The sequence below is a fragment of the Setaria viridis genome, chromosome 1 (genome assembly GCF_005286985.2).
Source record: "Setaria viridis chromosome 1, Setaria_viridis_v4.0, whole genome shotgun sequence".
In the NCBI taxonomy this organism is placed as follows: Eukaryota; Viridiplantae; Streptophyta; class Magnoliopsida; order Poales; family Poaceae; genus Setaria; species Setaria viridis.
In genome coordinates, this window is record NC_048263.2 from 28766793 (window position 1) to 28784708 (window position 17916).

Below are 17916 nucleotides of genomic sequence, written 5' to 3' on the forward strand. Positions count from 1 at the left end.
TTCCCTAATCGATCAAACAGTCAACTAAGTACCGAGTACGGGACGTGCGTGAGCAAAAGGCAGCATATATATGCAGGAAGCGACCCTGGCTCTTCTACAGTCTACACTACAACTCTCTGTACAGTGTAGTGTACGGTGCTATACCTAACAGAAATCGGTCCCGTCAGACACGGGGCGCTGATTTGATTTTTTTTAATTATTTTTCTAAAGGAATAAATAAACTACGTTAATCATTGCACTGGCCACTGTTTTCACCGTTTGGTGGAGGAGCTGGAGTCAGACAACATCGACATCGGCTTGTCCAATGATCCAGAAAGAGTGTGGCTCACGGGCTGACACATAGACCACCTCGGCAGCGCGGTGGACGCAGTCCAACAAAAATTCCTACGGACGTGATTGACGGGTTTCACATGCATGATCTCGAAGCTTAGCCCCCGTTCGGCACGCGAGGCACGGAGCTCGATCAATCGATGTATCATGTATGCTTCATCGCCGCCGAGTTCATATCATCTACCCCTCCGTTTCGAATGGTAGGTTATTTCAACCTTTTTTAAAAAATTAAAAAAATCTTAAATTTGATCAAATTTATACAATAAAGTATTGACATTTATGATATCAAATAATTACTATTAGATTCTTCATTAAATATATTTTCATATTACATATATTCGGTACTATAAATCTTCATAATTCTCAGTATAATTTTGGTCAAATATAAAATAGTTTGACTCTCCAAGAAAGTTGGAAGGACCTGTAATTTGAAATGGAGGGAGTAGGTAGGTTGAACACCCCACACACACCCCTATAAATCTGCTTCCGGAGGAGTTCGAACCTGGAACCTCCTATTGAGTCCGGTGCTACTTGAACTTTCTGGTCACCAACCGGTCCAGGCCCGTTCGCACACAAGTTTTTCCTTTAGCTCGCCTACTAATAATGTTGCTGACTCGTAAACGAGCCCAATGCTGTTTTTACAGGTGACCGCTCAAAACAAATTCTCCAGTTGATCCACCGCTGCCTCTTCCTTTCTTTTTTTTCGACCTGAGCCCCCGTCCCGTCCTTATCTCTTCTTTCATCCGCCCATCCTTATCTTAGTTGCTTTTTCTTTCCTTTTCCCTTTTCATCCAGGCACGGGCAGCGGAGGCCCTGGGAGCAACGCTGCCATGTGGTCGGCCCCCGGCGGCGTGGGAGCTGGAACCTGGCGCACCCCGCACGGTCCATCCCAGCGTCGCGGGCTCGCGGCGGCCTGGAGCGCAGCATCGCGGCGCGAGGGGAAGCGCCGGTAGGCGGCGCACCAAGAGACCGACGGAGCAGCGGGGATTGGAAGCACCGGCGGGCGGTGAGGGGCTCCCGCAGCGGCGGCCATGCGCGAGGCTCCACCTGGGGGCGCGGAGGGGGCCCAATGGTGACCAGCGCGGCCGTGGCAGGGCCCGACGGCAACGGCGGCGGTCACGACGAGGCTCCTCCTGAGGGCAGTGGCAGGGGTCACGGCGGCCTCCGGGCTGGCCGGATCGACGCGGCGGCGCGGTGAGCTCCGCACCGGCCATCCCCCTGCTTTTTTTCCTTTTTTTTCTTAATTTTTGTCTAAAATTTTTGAAAAAAATTGTACTAATCTTTTCTTCCAAAATGTTTTGTTCTCAATTTTTCTGTTCCAATTTTTCTTTCAAAATTTTGTGTCAAAGTTTTGTTAGAAAACTTTACCATATTTTTGTCCCAAAAATTATTTTAAAAGTTTTCTGTTATTTTTCTATTTAATTTATTCTCTACAAAATTTTTCTACAAATCTTATGTTTTGTAAAAGTTTATGATACATATTTTGTTTATAAGTATTTGCATATAATTTTGTTTGTAATATATTTTTTTAGAAAGAAAAGAAAATGAACCTGCCGTCCTGGCAGCACGTGGGGTAGATACGTCCGACTTTGGAGTTCCGACATGTGGTTCGAAATCGCCTGGACGGAGTGTTCCTTTCGGGCGACCATAAATTAGCCGAATTGAATCAGCGACATGAGTTCGCATATGCTACAAGTACTTTGTATGCGGGAATTGAATCAGCGACGTGAGTTCGCATATGCTACAAGTACTCTGTATCTGGGATCGGCAGGAGCTCTACCTCAGGGTTAGGACGCCGGAGCAGAGCTTCTCCTACGAGTACAGCATCCCCACAAATGCCTCTGCGGTAGAGCTGCCGGCTTGCCACAGTGACAGGACAAATCATTCTACTTATATAGCTGATGAAATAAAGATGATAGGCCACAATGTTTTGTTGTAGCCAAAAAGGCCAAAGGAACTTGGTATTCTTTGATGCAGATATTATCAGTAATTTGGTTGTGCTTGTGGTTTGCCTGTGGGTAAGAAGCACCTCAGGCTGAGGCTGTCCAATGATCTCTTCCCAAATGCTTTTTTGATTCAGAATTCAGAAATATATATTTGGATGTTTACCAGATTTTGTGATATCATCAAAGGGCAGAAGGTTTCTGCTTATGCAACCAAATTCCAAGGCACATGATGTTGAACAAAACTAAATCAGGCGGGAACAATGTACTGGTTTGTAGTGTTTCAGTTTCAAATGCTCTCTTATTTGCTTCATAAACAAGAAAGGAACCATGTCCATTCTTCACCTGCATTGCAAGTTGAAGTTAAGGAGTAAAAATTCAGGTCTAACCTGCTTATAGACAAGCCCAATAGAGCAGTCCAATCAGGAGCTCAAAGCAAGCAAATATGTCCAACTGCAGGTTGCAGCCCTCATCTTCAGAGACATTTTTTTTCCCCACAACATAGATAGATTAAAAAACCCCGAATATCCCCAATTCTACAAACAACAGGACTTTGGTGCAAGCTGTGTAGCCTTAGATGCTGCTATGAAACAATGTTTTGGCACTATTTCTCACTCTTTTCTTTTGCCCAAAATAACAACATTCACTGGATTATCTGTGCAACAATGGTTTGATTTGTATTTTGCTTGAATGTTCTCTTTGAACTCCAACATATCTTGTAAATTTGTAATTAAGTTCGAGGAAAAAAGGAATATCAAACAAAGATATAGGATATAGGAGAATCATTCAAACAAAGATGAATTTTCCACTCTTTGGAACACCATGCACTTCTATCTCGTAAAAAGAATTCTCAAATTGTCATTTGTAAGAAACCAAATATAAAGCATTGAAAACATAGAATGCTTAACATGCTTAGACGGATCAGATAAAATGTTGATGTTCTCAAACATTCCAGTACATGCCATACAGATTTTTTTTAAAAACTAGGTCTAGCTCTTTAAGTGATTTGAAGTAGCACCTTAGGCTTCATATGCATACAACACCTTAACCATGTTCAGATACACATAAACGTCCATGCATATTTCTGGTCTGGAGAATATTTGCAAATCATACATCTGGCACAAATCCTTTGCCAGCTCTCTGTAACTGAATAAAATTAAAGTTGCAGCTATCCTTGTTAGCGTTGTTGCCCAACTGAATAGCCACTTCACAAAAACAAGTTAATGCTCTGACCCTCTATGATTTCCACTCTAATTTTGAGCTCCTCAGTTTTCCAGTTTGGTGTCCCGTCACAAATGCAACCCAGTGGGCATTGAGCCCATGCCTGAAAAGAGGAGAAAATTAACTTATTTAAGATTCACTGATATTGTTGGATGACTTGAAAAGAGAGGAAACTCGAAAATTATCAGATTGCCTTGTTGGATGACATAAAAGAGAGGAAACTTAAAAGTTAACTAATATAGCATTTAATCTTGTAACAAACGAAAGTACTCCAGGAAAAGAGATAACTAATGTCAAGACACCGCTAACGAGTGACTGATCAAGTTTGGGCAAAACAGTATAGCCAATCCATGGTGAATGGAATCAGATCTAATTGTGAAACCTTTCAAAGGGATCGGCTGTTGACAAATCATGCACTTGCTCTTGCTCAGCAGGCAGATGGCAAAATGACCCAATCGATTTGTTACGAGATACAAAATAAAACTGCGCATCCCTGGAAGCCCTCTTTTCAATCTGGAGCAGCCTATGCTGTCTTTCAATCCACACGCTACGAATGTTTCGATCTTCTAACTCAAACCTCATTGACTCCAGCACTGTTGCATTTGATACAAAGAAACTGGCAAAGTTAACATGTTGCTTCGATAGTAAGATAACACAATTTTTTTTGAAGGGTCAACGGGAGGGGGGATCCCCACCTGAATTTCATTAAGGGGCCTTAGGTAGGCTAGAAAAGATACAAGATTTTCAGCAAGAGAAAACACGAGAGGTTTACAACCGGAGTACAACATAAAGTAGAAACACAATACATACACAGACACCTCAAGTAATACGCCATGATTTAGGCTGAAGAACCATTGATCGCCGATTTGAGTCACCATTGAACAGCATGCTCGCCAGGTGCATTATGGAAATTGCACATCCAATCCACCCCTCATAACTACGCCGCTCCGTTGTCACCCTCCATCGGAGAGCCAGGCCAACGAAATGTGGACTAAAGGTGGCTGGAGGCACGCAAACCAAAACGCGCTGGACACGGGGACTAACACAATTTTCTTCAGTCGGATGTCAAACGTACCAATAAGATTCCGGTATTTACGATACCATGTATTTTTCTCTCCCAAATCTGCTGTCTAAGAAAGCAAAATAAACATAAAATTGGTGTTAGTGGTGAACCTAGATTTAGACCAATCATTGATGCAAGTGACAAAAGAGGGCTCCTCCATCTCATTCATCTCGCCACGTAGCTCCGCCTCCGCGGCTCTGCCCCTCCGCTCAGCTCCCAGCAAAGTGCGTTCCTCCCTCTTCCTCCTTTTGGGCCGCCAGCAGCTGCAGCCTGCAGCATCCATGTCTCCTTGTTCTCCCGTGTGCTCTCCATTGCTGCCCCTCCCCCCACCCATCGACTCCAGCACGCACCAATGTGTTCGATGAAATGGGCACAAGGTATTTCCCCCCTTCTTTTTCCTTTCAGTTTTGCTTGCTGAGATATGGATGGGCATGTTCTGTATTTATTCGTGGGTGCACCTCGTTAAGCTTCATACATGGATGAAATTACTGTTTCCTAATCCTAATTAGTTAGATGACTTCAGAGAAGTTTCCTAGGCGCAACAGTAGCAGTTAAGTAGTGCAAAAGGCAGAGGCAAACCAATCCTTTTTGCAATCCATCGCCCCCGTCATAACCAACCATCTTAGTATGACCCTGTATTGTGCAGATGCAAGGTGCTGTGATGAATCATGTCCTTGACCTCGAGAGGAATTGTTCTCTTCATGCAGATCTCGCAAAATCCAACTCCAGAATCATGTCCTTGACCTCGAGAAGAATTGTTCTCTCCATGCCTTAAGCTCGAGGACAACTTTACTGCTCTACTATGTTGTTCTTCATTAATGCTGTCACACTTTCGATCTCATCAGATGATGCTTCATCTTATTCTTGTGAGAAAAGAAATAGGAAACCAATGTGATTTTCTGATTCATGTATCATTCAAGTAGCTTCTGAGACTGTACGTCGTGAAAGAAAACCATCTGTATTTTCACACCTTGTTGATCTATGCATGATGATATTAGTGCTTAGAGCTTACAATAGCTCCACTATTACTGGCTGATAGAGTTTGTTATATCAGTCTACCCAGCTACCAACATGCAGACACAAAAACTGGACATTCATAAATTTATTGTGAAAATTTCAAAGCCATCTTTTGGGACGTGGCTGTGGAAAAATTGCTATAATGCTAGAGCATCACTGGAGTAGATTGCCAATAGCTCTTAAAAGTCAATGGCAGGTTTTTTTCTCTTTAACTAACTAGAAATATATAATGGACGGTATGCTGCACACTAACAGGAGACTAACTTGGATCAAGTATCCTATTGATATATTTTTGCCTCATGACTATTTTCCAAGGCAATCCAAACTTTGCAGTAAAAGAAAAACATCAAACGATGTAAAAAAATAAAAAAAGCAATCACTTTGTATAGACTAAGAAAGGCAAACCATTGTTTATTAATGGTTGACTGTTATGAATTTAATTAATCAACTAAATTCTATACATGCTACAAAGTAGATGATAAATAAAGAATCCCTTTGGAGTAGCTCCCGGTATCCAAAATTGCCTACTTTGCCTAAGTCTGTTAGCTGTAGAAGGGGAGAACAAGGGATCAAAAGGACGACTCACTACAACATTTACACCAGCTAACTTCATCGTCTACTTCGGCCATTCAAAAAGCTCTCAAAACGCGTCCCCGTCAAAGCGTTACTAACATCTGCCCAGTTATCGATATGGTCACACAATCGTTTAGTATGGATTTTCACATGCCGGCTGGACAGCTTCCTCTTAGGCAATCTCAGAAAATCCAGGACATCCATGAGCTTCTGAATAAATAAAACACAACAATGATGGTTAGAAAAATGAAAATTGTTTTTGCCTCCACAGATCGATGATGCGAAGCAATAATGACTCACAGTGCGATTTTTGACAACATCCTCATAGTACAGAACAACGTGCCTGGTGTTCTTGAAATTCATCAAGGCATCAACTGCCAACTTATCAGACCGCTTTAGTTCAGTAATCAACGTTTTTTTGTCAATTGTTGGCTTATATTGAGCAAGAATTTCGGCCTGCATACAGCAAAAAAAAAAAGGATTCTCTTTTACTCAAGACACACATCTTCAGCATTTTAGTTGATAAAGTTGTTGTAAGCACATATGTTTATTTATCATACAAAATTTGCATGTTTGAATAAAATCTGAATTTAAGGTGCAAGTAAAATAAAAACAAGGAAAGATGTGAACCTCTTGTTTGGAGTGCACGTGAGCTTTATGAGTTCCATTTAGTTGTTTCATGGCACTATCATGGGCATTTGCTAATATAGAGACATAGCGCTGGAGAAGATTTCTTCTTAACAGAAAAATTGCAGACACACCCCTTTGGTTGAAGTATTTTACTATCTCTTGATGGTGCTTCATTAGACCCTATAATTTTCACCAGAATAAGCATACCACAAGATATAATGAAGAAAAGTAAGCTAAATGTATCTTTCGAAATTTACCACACTATCAATCTATCCTAATACAAATATAATAATTCTTGTGTTCATATCAAAGGACAAACTGAATAGTTCTTTTGAAGTAAACATATATACCCAGAAGAGTCATCGTAAATAATGAGTCCATCAACCTAATATATCTGGCAAATAACCTATAGAATGCTCACAGGCATCATCTCTATCAGTAGCGGTTGTCCAGAATAACCACCTTCAGTGTGCCAATCTTCTATGTTAAAGAAACAAATAAGTTTTAAAATGGAGTGGTCTGTGTGTGTGAGTGGCGGATAGAGAGACAGAATAAAAGATCATTAGTTATTTAGTTTTGCTTCCCTCTTTATAGTAAACTACTAGGCTGCTAGCTCATCCTCCAATGTTAGATACATGGTATTTTCATATAACCAAAGTATTTTTTTAACAGACTATTTAACACTTGCAAGTTGCAAGCAAGCAATTTACCATGCAAATAAATTGGCTATACTGAAGCAAATCTCAATGCATTCCTACTTCCTTGCTTCTCAGATAGTCCATAATCATTTAAACGAACTTTAAGTGAACTAGGTTGGATTTACAAAATAATCATGGTATGTCCATATTAAGTTTCAAAAGGAAAAAGAATAACCGAAACTATTAAGTTGTTCCACAATATAACGTTCTTACACTAGATAAGCACTTAAGAGTACAAATAATTGGGACACAAAATGTTGTATTAAACTATCATGTGAAGTCCTCCAACACATTTAATTAAAAGAGGGATTACCTGATTGAGCATCCATTTCAACCCCACAGCAGCCGTACATTCATTCTTAGCAGCACTGCTGTACCAATCCAGATTGTATAATTTATCTAGTGTTTTTGTTATCTCAGTGATATTATTGCGTCTTGGTTTGACGGAGAAAATCTCTCCATTGGAGCTAATATTCGGATGGCTATTCAACAATGTCTCAACCCATCCACTCCCTGACCTTTGCATTGACAAGATAGCAAAGAACCTAACCCCCATGCATGCACATTCTTCCCTAACAAACAAGGAACACACAAGTCACTCACTAACCTGAAAAATAATTGAATCATATCACCAAGTATAGAATCATTACCTGTCATACGTATTTGGCGTCGGGTAGTGCACATAAGGGATTTCTGTGTCTGGAATTCTGGGATCATGACAGGGTTTCTCCCTTTCCTTTTCTATCATGTTGGTCTGCAAGAGACCAAACAACATCCCGTTTTGCTTCAAGGACAACGAGAATATGTACACGCCGACAAGCATGATCAACCCTAATATGGCTATCCATAATGCGAGTGGATATCTCTTAGTGGGCTTGGTGCTTACAACAGCTGCATCCTGCAATTGAAAAGGTTGAGAGGGTGCTGACATTTCATTATACGATAGGAAGGGATTTCACATAAACCCAATCGGGAATTCCCTCAAAAAAAGTTACTAGGGAATTTGCAAAATGTGGGAATAAAATCAAGGCATCGGGAAGGGTGCTTTCAATTGCGCATTTTCCTCGCAACCATTAATGGAGAAACAATAGATTATCAGGAAGAGAAATGAGCATTCGCCTAACCTTGGTGGTTGCACTGAGATCCTCCACCTCCACCACCCTCTCCCTCCCTTTCCCTGCCTCCTGCATCAAAGAACACCATCAAAAAGCAATCTGCCCCAGTTTGAAATCGCCCAGCAAGCATCAACAAACAGGCAATCCGCCGAGCCAATCCAAACAATGGAACGACTCCTCTCTGGTAGGCAAGAGAGCAAGAGGAAAACGACAAGGGATAGTGGCGGCTTGATTTGGGGTGCGTCGCGAAGGGACCGGGGAGGCAACAAATTGCCACGGAAATGTAGCATCAAGATGAGAGAAAGCAGGAGTGGCAGGGGAGGAGAGAGATAGAGAGATCAACTACTCCGCCCGTCTGGTGGGGGTGCGGCTATATGTCGCGGAAGGCGACGGATCAGCAACCATCGCCTCAAAAAGTGTGCTGGCCAGTAGAAATATTCGTGATGAGCCGCGTGTCAGTCCAATTAATTAGACTGTTTTAGCACAGTTTGTTGCTTCCTTCAACGTGGTTCCTTCCTTCCCCATGTGACGGTATAGATTTTTTAAGTCAGATGCTAATGCATGCATATATAGTTTGAAGGAGATAGAGAAAGAGGACTGCATGACGCATGCAAAAAGGACAAGACTATGATGTAACTCACATGCATGCAAATCCAAAACTAAAAAAGTATAAATCTTAAACTGAGCATCCAAACTAAATTTTGATTGCACCATTATGTTTATTACGTCAAGATCTTCAAAATAAGACCCCACTTGACTATGTTTTGAGAATTTTTTTTAAAAAATATTTTTCAATATTAAATAATTAATTTTGGCTACTGCCAACAAATAATTGAACATCACGAATAAATGATTATTTTCTGGGAACAAATAACTAAACATGATGAACAAAATAATTGTACAGTGCGAACAAAAATATTTAAATCACGGACAAATCGTTGTATAAGAGAGTGTCAAACTAAAAATGAATTCAAAATTAAATTTCAATTGCACTATTAGATTTTAAAAATAAAACCTTTAAAATAAGATCCCACTTGGCTATATTTTGACGAGTTTTATTTATCACTATTTCTTAATCAAGTTCTAAAATTTTTCTGAGATATGTACGTCTGAACAAATTATACGAACTCAAGGAACAAAATATATGTACACATCGAACAAATTGTATGAACTCACAGAACAAAAATATTTATACTTAGAACAAATATACAAACTGACGGAACAAAATAACTATACATGTCGAACAATTTATATGAACTCATGGAATAAAAATTGTATATCTAGAACATATTGCACGAACTCACAACACAAGGATTTGTACACCTAAAACAAATTACACAAATTCATCAAACAAAAGTCCATACATTAGAACAAATGAACTATGAACATATAAAAAATATTGCAATTAAAAAAAGGTAAATAGATATTAATTTGCACATAGCAAACAAATTATTATACACACGAATAGATGAAAGAAAAGGAAAACTAAACGAAAGAAAAGGAAACGATATACACATAAATGAAATAGTCAGTTATGTGTTTATTAACATCTAGTTATTTAAGACATAAACATAGACAATATGAATTATGAAAGAAATCATAGAAGAAAGAATATCTACATGAGATTTAAAATGAAAAAGAGAAAGAGTAAAATAAATAAATAAATAATATGCATACAAAATTAAAAGGGAAAAAGGAAAATAAATTTGAATGGAAAGAAATAGAAAAAGGAATAAACATAAAGAAACAAATGGCCAATTCAGCCTCGACAAGAAACTAGAGAGAATTGATTGCATGTGACTGCTAATGTCATCTCACATGCAAAGAGGATTTCACACTTAAAAAAACTATAAATCTCAAACGAAACATCCAAATTAAATTCTTAATGCACCGTTGCATTTTTCAAAAGAAAACCTTCAAAACAAGACCCCACTTAAATTTGGATGAATTTTATTTATCACTATTTTTTTAATCATGTTCGGATTTTTTTCTAAGATATGTACGTCTAAACAAATTATATGAATTCAAAGAACAAAATATATGTACACATTGAACAAATTGTATGTACTTACAGAACAAAAATGTCAACACGTGGAACTGATTATACGAACTCACGAAACAGAATAGTTTGTACACATCGAACATATTATATGAACTCACGGAACAAAAGATCTATATAACTCGAACAAAATGCAGGAACCCACAGAACAAGTATTTATACATGTAGAACTAAATATATGAACTCATCGAATAGTAAATTGTACATCTGGAACAAATACATTATAAACATGTAACAATATTTTTAATCCGTAAAATAGAAAAATAATGAAGGAAAGATGAACTAAAAATAAAAAAGGAAATGAAACTATAATATACCAAATAAAATAACAGATAAAGAAATAATATACAAATAATTAGAAAAAGAAAAGGGCGCCACAAGAAAACAAAGCAGAAGAAAAGAAAATGAAATTGCAGTTTAACATTGATTTTCTCTTGGATCTAAATAATTTAATTTCATCATGAGAGAAGTCAGTTATATTCTATTAATATAATATATAAAGATTTATGATATAACTTATGAAATAAACCATCCAAAGAAAGAATATCTACATGATAATTAGAATAACCAAAAAGAAAGAAAGAAAAAGAAAATAATATATATACATAGAGAAAAAATTAAAAGGGGACACATAAAAATTGAAAGGAAAGACATAGAAAAATTGAACAAACACAAAGAAAGAAAAAAAACAACTCAACCTTCGTAAGAAAATAAAATAATCCAACTTAGCCTAGTCAAGGAAACAAAATAATTAGAAAAGAAGTAAAGATATGCGAGAGAATTAGAAGGAAAAAATGAAAAAGAAAGGAAAAGAAACCAGCTCATATATTAACTCTCTTGCCACCTAAGCTTTTTGCCTATATGGCACTATATTTAATACTATGGAAACGAGCTGAGGTGGAGGGTTGGGACTGGCCTAAAAGAACGTTGACATTGGCTGACCTCGAAGTCAACGATTGGAGTTAGTGTGTGACAGGATCACAGGAGTGAGCTGTGCATCTTCTGGATACAGTTTATCAGGGGCGTCCTGGAAACTCCTGTGCGCGGCCAAAGTAACTAATACTAGGGTCTAAACTTAAGTGCCAAAACAAAGCCTCTCCAATCTCCATACCTACTTTCTAAGATAGCTAGAGTTAGATTCTCTAATCTTTGGTTATCTTTTACGCTTTTGATTACCGGAATCATGTTTCCCTACTGATTTGTGGAAGTTTGCTTGCAAGTTGAAACACTAGATCGTCAACCGATATGTACACAAAAGATGAAAAGGACAAACTACGTACTGGATGCACTTGTATATACTCACCAATATAATTATTCAATGTCACTGGAACGAATGCATCACCTATAGCTTGGGTAACAAACAACTCCCTCTTGGTATGATGGTAAGAGCTGTGAGTGGGAGTATTACGTACGATCAACGAACGTACCTAATGCAATTTGGAAGATGATACGAGAGTTCGGACACAAACTTACAATAGAGGTTTTGCCGGCACCACCATTCAATTTACAAGTGGATTCCGTGTGTAGGAAGAATAGAATTGGGTATAATGGATTGATTGTATTGCATTGAGCCTCTCGGCCGGTATATACTGAGTACAAGACTTGGGGGTCAAGGCTCTCCTGGATACATATGGCAGTCTACGATACATATATCTACAACTACCAAATATACTCTAACATCCCCCCACAGTCACAGCGGGAGCACCGCAGACGGTGAGACTGGAGAAGAAGCCGAAGGCAAAACGCTGACGGACTGACATCCTCCTGCAGTGATAACGTCGGTGCGGTGCGGATGCTACGACTGGAGAGAAAACCGGCGAGTAACTCATGCAGATGATAGCCCTTTGTGCCGATGTCGAGGTAGCCGAGTAGGAGGATGAGTAGCCGTGGTTGAGGATGCCGTGAGTAGAGTAGCCATGTTCGACGTAGCAGGCGAGGTTGCCGAGGATGAGGGAGGATGAAGGAGCCGCACATGAAGCCGCGAGCGCATGAGGAGGCGCCAAGAGGATGGTGACGCATATAGGAGGACACCAAAGACAAAGACGGTGACGCATCGAGGCAATTGGAGAGGGGGAGGGGGGATCGATGCCGAAGTCGATGCAGCCAAACCGACATAGACGATGGAGTTGGCGTCAGCCAGAGCACCGCTGGATGTCCCCAGTCACAGACCGAGTGACAGGGCGTGGGTGCCGCGGGCGTGGGGGAGGACTGTGGGTGCTCGCCCGACCGGTCGGAGCGCTCGCTGGTGCGGTCAGGGCGCACGCCTGACCGATCACCGGGGCGGTCGGGGCGCTCGCCCGACCAATCGGAGCGCTCGTCGGTGCGGTCAGGGCGTTCGCCGGAGGGGTCGGGGCGTGCGCCCGACCGAGCGGAGCGCTCATTAGTGCGGTCGAGGCATGCGCCCGACCGAGCGGAGCACTCGCCCTCGTGGTCGGGGTCGGTCGAGCGCTCGCCGGTGTGGTCGGGGCGGGCGCTGGTGTGGTCGGGACGTGCGCCCGACCGAGCAGAGCACTCGCTCGCACGGTCGGGCGCTCGCTGGCGCGGTCGGGCTCGCCCGCGCGGTCGGGGACGATGGCACACACTAGTGTTGCCAATACTGGACGTGCGAGGTAGAGGGCACCAACCATGTGTTAGCATCTAAGAAACCAACTGAGAAGGCCTCCAAGGCAGTCGCAGGCGTTGAAGAATGGCGAGGTAGAAGATGCCGATGCAGCCCGCGGTTGCTGGAGTAAACGAACAAGGTGGAGATTAGACAGCGACGCTGGCGACGAGGTGGTGCTGGACGAAGCAAGAAGGTAGACCCGGACGATCTGACACAAGGCCTGATGATCCGGATGACGCGGTGGCGGAGCTCGAAGGAGACGGCGAAGAACTCGAACAGCCTAAAGAAGACCATGCGCAAGACATAGCGACTTGTAGTGATGACGAGGTTGTTGATGTGGTCAGCGGCGGTGAGGATGCAACGGCGAAGGAGACCACGGATGGCACCGCTGCTGCCCGAAGAGGCAATGCAGCGGTAGCCCTCCATACTCGGGGAAGAGGCGCGCAATACGAGGATGAACGTCACGAGAGCTGGGTGAATCATGCACATCGACTTATCAAACTGAGTATGCACGAGGCGATACGACGATGGGCGAAGTCGGCGGAGGCGTCCCGATCGGTGGAGGCGACGACGAGTCGGTGGAGGTCGACATGGGAATGAAGCAGCGAGGAGGGCGGTGCACATGGGCGTCCCCGAGGGCGCCATCCATCTCGCCAAGCTGTACTGTCGGAGACGAGGCAGGAGCTGGTGAAGTCGACGCCGATGTCGAAGTAGAGGCGAGAGGTCGACGGGCGGTGGGCGACGCAATCCCGATCTCTGATTGGGCTAAAGAAGAAGACACAGCAAGAGTATCTCGTGTAGAACCTCCAGGTGTACATAGGCAGAAAAGATGGAGCGGTGCAAGAAAATCATGCGCTAAGGGATGGCGGGGCAAGGTGGTGGTGAGCGCGGCGTGGGAAACCGGCGACGCAGGGATGTGCGGCCAAGGGCGGTGGCTCGAGGAGCAGTGGCGCGCGGCCGAGGGTGGTGGCGCGAGGAGCAGAAGGTGCGCGGAGTAGAGGCGCGAGAAGTAGAGGCGCGTGGCCGAGGTCGGAGATGCGAGGAGCAGAAGGTGCGCGGAGCAGAGGCGCACAGCCGAGGGCTGCGGCGCGAGGAGCAGAGGCGCGCGGAGCAGAGGCGCGTGGCCGAGGTCGACGGCGCGACGAGCAGAAGCGCGCGGCCGAGGGCAGCGGAGACGAGGAGGGAGGACGACACCCGGACGAGTTTCTTCACGATCTGATCTTCCTTAACAACGGAGGGCGACGGATTAACTGGATCTGTCGCGGAGACGGAGGGCGCTGCCCCCGGCGGAGGTCATGGCCCCCGACGGAGGTCATGGGCAACCTCCCCGGGGGTGCGCTAGGAGGCCGTCGAGGGGGCACGCTGGATGCACGTCGTGAAGGACGGTCGGCGGCGCGCGGGAGGCAGGGGGGACGAGCGGAAGTGGAAGGTTTGGCATAGATTTGAAACCTTAAACTCGTGATACCATATAGGAAGAATAGAATTGGGTATAATAGATTGATTGTATTGCATTGAGCCTCTCAGCCGGTATATATTGAGTACAAGACTTGGGGAGCAAAGCTCCCCCGATACATATGGCAGTCTACGATACATATATCTACAACTACCAAATATACTCTAACAGCGTGTGCGTAAAAGAAAAAAGAAATACAAACTAACAAGCCGCCAATGCAAGCCCCTCTCTACATTATGGAGCAGCTGGTGTCCGGCTGCGAGTAGTAGCCGTACCCGGCGGCGCGGTGGTCGTAGACCACCGGGGGCGGCGGCGGGTAGTGGTGGTAATACCACTGGTTGTACTCGGCGACGGGGTCGGCCGGCTTCTTCTCCTCCTTCTTGTTCTCGCCGACCTGCACCAGCTGCGCGTCGCCCACCTTCTTTCGCAGCGCTTCGGTGAGCTTGATGGAGTCGACGCCCTCGCCGACGACAACGACCTGGTCCTTGCTGTCGCCGGCGAGCGCCACGGAGTCGACGCCGCCCGTGGACGCCACCAGCGCCATCGCCTTGGACCGGCACTTGTCGCTGCTCATCTGCACCTTGATCACGATCTTTTGCTGAAAATTAATGAAAGAAGCAGAGCACGTTAGCCTCTCGGTCGCCAAGTCAGCTGGAGGCTGGAGCGTAGTGCAGAAAGGAGGAAGAAGCTGATGCAGATGACCAGGAGGAGATGGTGACGGTACCTTCGCCATGGCTGATTCCTCGGGGCTGCGCGGTGCTCCAAGCTTGAAGAACTCAAACGCCTCGCGACTATTGAGGTGGAGGTTTCCGGAGTGCGTTGGTACGGAAACAGAGGCGGAGTGGAGAGAAGAGGTTGGTTTCCCGCAGTTGGTTGCTGTGTGTTTTGGTGGGTGCAGAGCAGCGGCGCGCCTGAGCTGCTATATACATAGCCGCCGCGCCGTGCACACGGCTCTACTGGCGCTTTGCGTGGTGCGCGCGCTACGTTCCTGTTTATGAATTGGCCGCTGTGGTCAGGTCACTCACTCAAGCGAAGACTTGCCCTTGGAGAGCACGAGCAGGTCGCCTTGTCTACTTTCATGGGCCCCAAGCCTGGAAGACTTGACCTGGGGCGACGACTGACCGGAGACGACTTAACCGATCCACACGGCGCGTTACGCCGAAACGATCGCGAGATGAGGGGTCCCCGGCTCCACATGCCACGGCTTCGGGTGTGCCGGGACCACGCGGGTGCACCGGTACCGGTACGTACGCGGAACGCACGGCACTACTGCAACAGCAATATATATAATGGACATGTTACTCTGCATTTTCGCTGTTTCTTTTCTGCCCATTCGAAGAGGGGTTTCGGCAGGGCAATTAACATGCCCTACCTATCGATTTTGCACGTGTTGAGGCACACACAACAGTGTGAGTGGCAGAAGGGACGACCCAACGGTTCGATGCACATCTAGTGAGGGACACTAGCTATGCGGCACACTATGCTATGCATGTATCGAGTGAACATGAAACAGGCTACTTCCCGACCAACTCCTTTACCCCCCCATAGGCTAGGGTTACAGGCCCGAGCCACCGGACCTGGCGAGAAAGGACCTGACATATCTTTTCTTATGGAGGCTTAGCGGTTGGTTAGCGCGATACAAGGAGGTGTTTGAATTTAGCACCTGTCACATCAGATGTCACATAAGATATTTGGATACTAATTAGAAGTATTAAACATAGGCTAATTACAAAACTAATTGCACATATGGAGTCTAATTCGCGAGACGAATCTATTAAACCTAATTAGTTCATAATTTGACAATGTGGTGCTACAATAACCATTTGCTAATGACGGATTAATTAGACTTAATAGATTCATCTCGCAAGTTAACACAGGGTTCTGCAATTAGTTTTATAATTAGCTCATGTTTAGTCCTCCTAATTAGCATCCGAACATCCGATGTGATACTGCTAAAGTTTAGCACCTAGTATCCAAACACCGGCTAAGTTATCCGTGCGGTACTAAACACTGTAATCGTTCCGGCATACCGTGTAATGTGTCACGTGACTCACGGATTAGCTGCGAAATTAGGATAGAAAAAAAGGGCTGTCCGGATGGACGTGAAAAGCCCGGCCGGCCCGTTTTTTATTCCAGCCAGATGCTGGAGCCGACACACGGTGCAAATCACGACTCAAACAAAAAGGGTTTCTGTAACATCGCGACTCAAAATGCTCTGCGCCTCCGAACAGTGCGACGAAAACTCGTGAGGGTGCAGGAGCGACATCCTGTTGTTGAGGACTTCAGGCGAACTCGCTGATGGGCTGATGGTTCGGGTCATCGGCAGGGCATGCAGCAGGCGTGCCCTCTCTTTCGTTTGCTGATGACTCGATCAAACGGGTGCCTGCCCTCCCATAGCACGTCATATAATTTTTGGACGGCTGTACTGTACCTTACGTTCACACAACGATTGTGGAGGGTTTCGATTTCGGAATCGCCACAGCCCGCAGGGCACAGGGCCACATCGTTGTTTCCTTTGGAGTTTGGACAGGTCGATTATCGGTTTCTTTTGGTCCGTTTGGTACTGATCCACTCAAAAAAAAAAAAACTCCGCTCACCAACTTCAGAAAAATATAAAGTTACTCAACATGTTTGGCTAACAGCATGACTCCAGCTCTAGAAAATGTAGTATTTGATGGGAATAGTCCTGTTTGCCCTTGTTGTTATATGTTCATTATTTTCTTTATTTAGGCTTTTTTTATTTTTTTCCCATGTTGCTACAGTTACATATGTAATGTTGTTTTACCACTTTTAGTGGAGCTTACACCTATACAAAATAAACTAGTTTTCAAAAATATGTATGTGACAAGCTACTCACCGACAATGAAACAAGATATTGTATATTAGTTTTTTTTACTCTCTACACTTATCTTGAAATTTTAGTAGGTAATGGCGCCTTGGCATTTCGTGGAATAATCCTAACAGGTACCTCCATTGGCTTGAACTGGCCTGACGCAGCGCTGCCATCTTTGAGCATCTGCGGAGCTGCTCTTCCTGGCACATCTCGCCTTCTACGCCACCGCTCAAACGTGGAGCTCCTGCATGCCGTCACCGTGCTAGGGACAGCCGCATTGGGTGTGAGACCATGGGGGAGCCCAGGAGTAAGCGTAGCGGCTCGCGAAGGTGCGGTAGCATGCGCCGGATGACAGTATTGAGGGGAATCCATTCTATCT

At 44.2% G+C, this 17916-nt stretch overlaps 2 protein-coding genes and 1 long non-coding RNA gene across 3 annotated transcripts; 1 reads left to right on the forward strand and 2 right to left on the reverse strand.

Annotated features, from left to right (window-relative positions):
• Positions 1-4683: 4683 nt before the first annotated feature.
• Positions 4684-5524, forward strand: LOC117844473 (uncharacterized). The gene is made up of 2 exons (XR_004637931.2): positions 4684-4934; positions 5204-5524. It is a non-coding gene; the product is annotated as an uncharacterized lncRNA (long non-coding RNA).
• Positions 5525-6064: 540 nt separating this feature from the next.
• LOC117835039 (uncharacterized) lies at positions 6065-9802 on the reverse strand. Its single transcript, XM_072291082.1, has 4 exons — positions 8126-9802; positions 7789-8047; positions 6778-6957; positions 6065-6603 (listed from the first exon to the last, which is right to left on the reverse strand). The coding sequence occupies exons 1-4, from the start codon at positions 8404-8406 to the stop codon at positions 6184-6186; spliced, it is 1140 nt and encodes a 379-aa protein (XP_072147183.1). The 5' UTR covers positions 8407-9802; the 3' UTR covers positions 6065-6183.
• Positions 9803-14734: 4932 nt separating this feature from the next.
• LOC117858031 (heavy metal-associated isoprenylated plant protein 47) lies at positions 14735-15676 on the reverse strand. Its single transcript, XM_034741006.2, has 2 exons — positions 15429-15676; positions 14735-15302 (listed from the first exon to the last, which is right to left on the reverse strand). Exons 1-2 carry the CDS (start codon positions 15435-15437, stop codon positions 14934-14936), a joined length of 378 nt encoding a protein of 125 aa, XP_034596897.1. The 5' UTR covers positions 15438-15676; the 3' UTR covers positions 14735-14933.
• Between the last annotated feature and the right edge of the window lie 2240 nt (positions 15677-17916).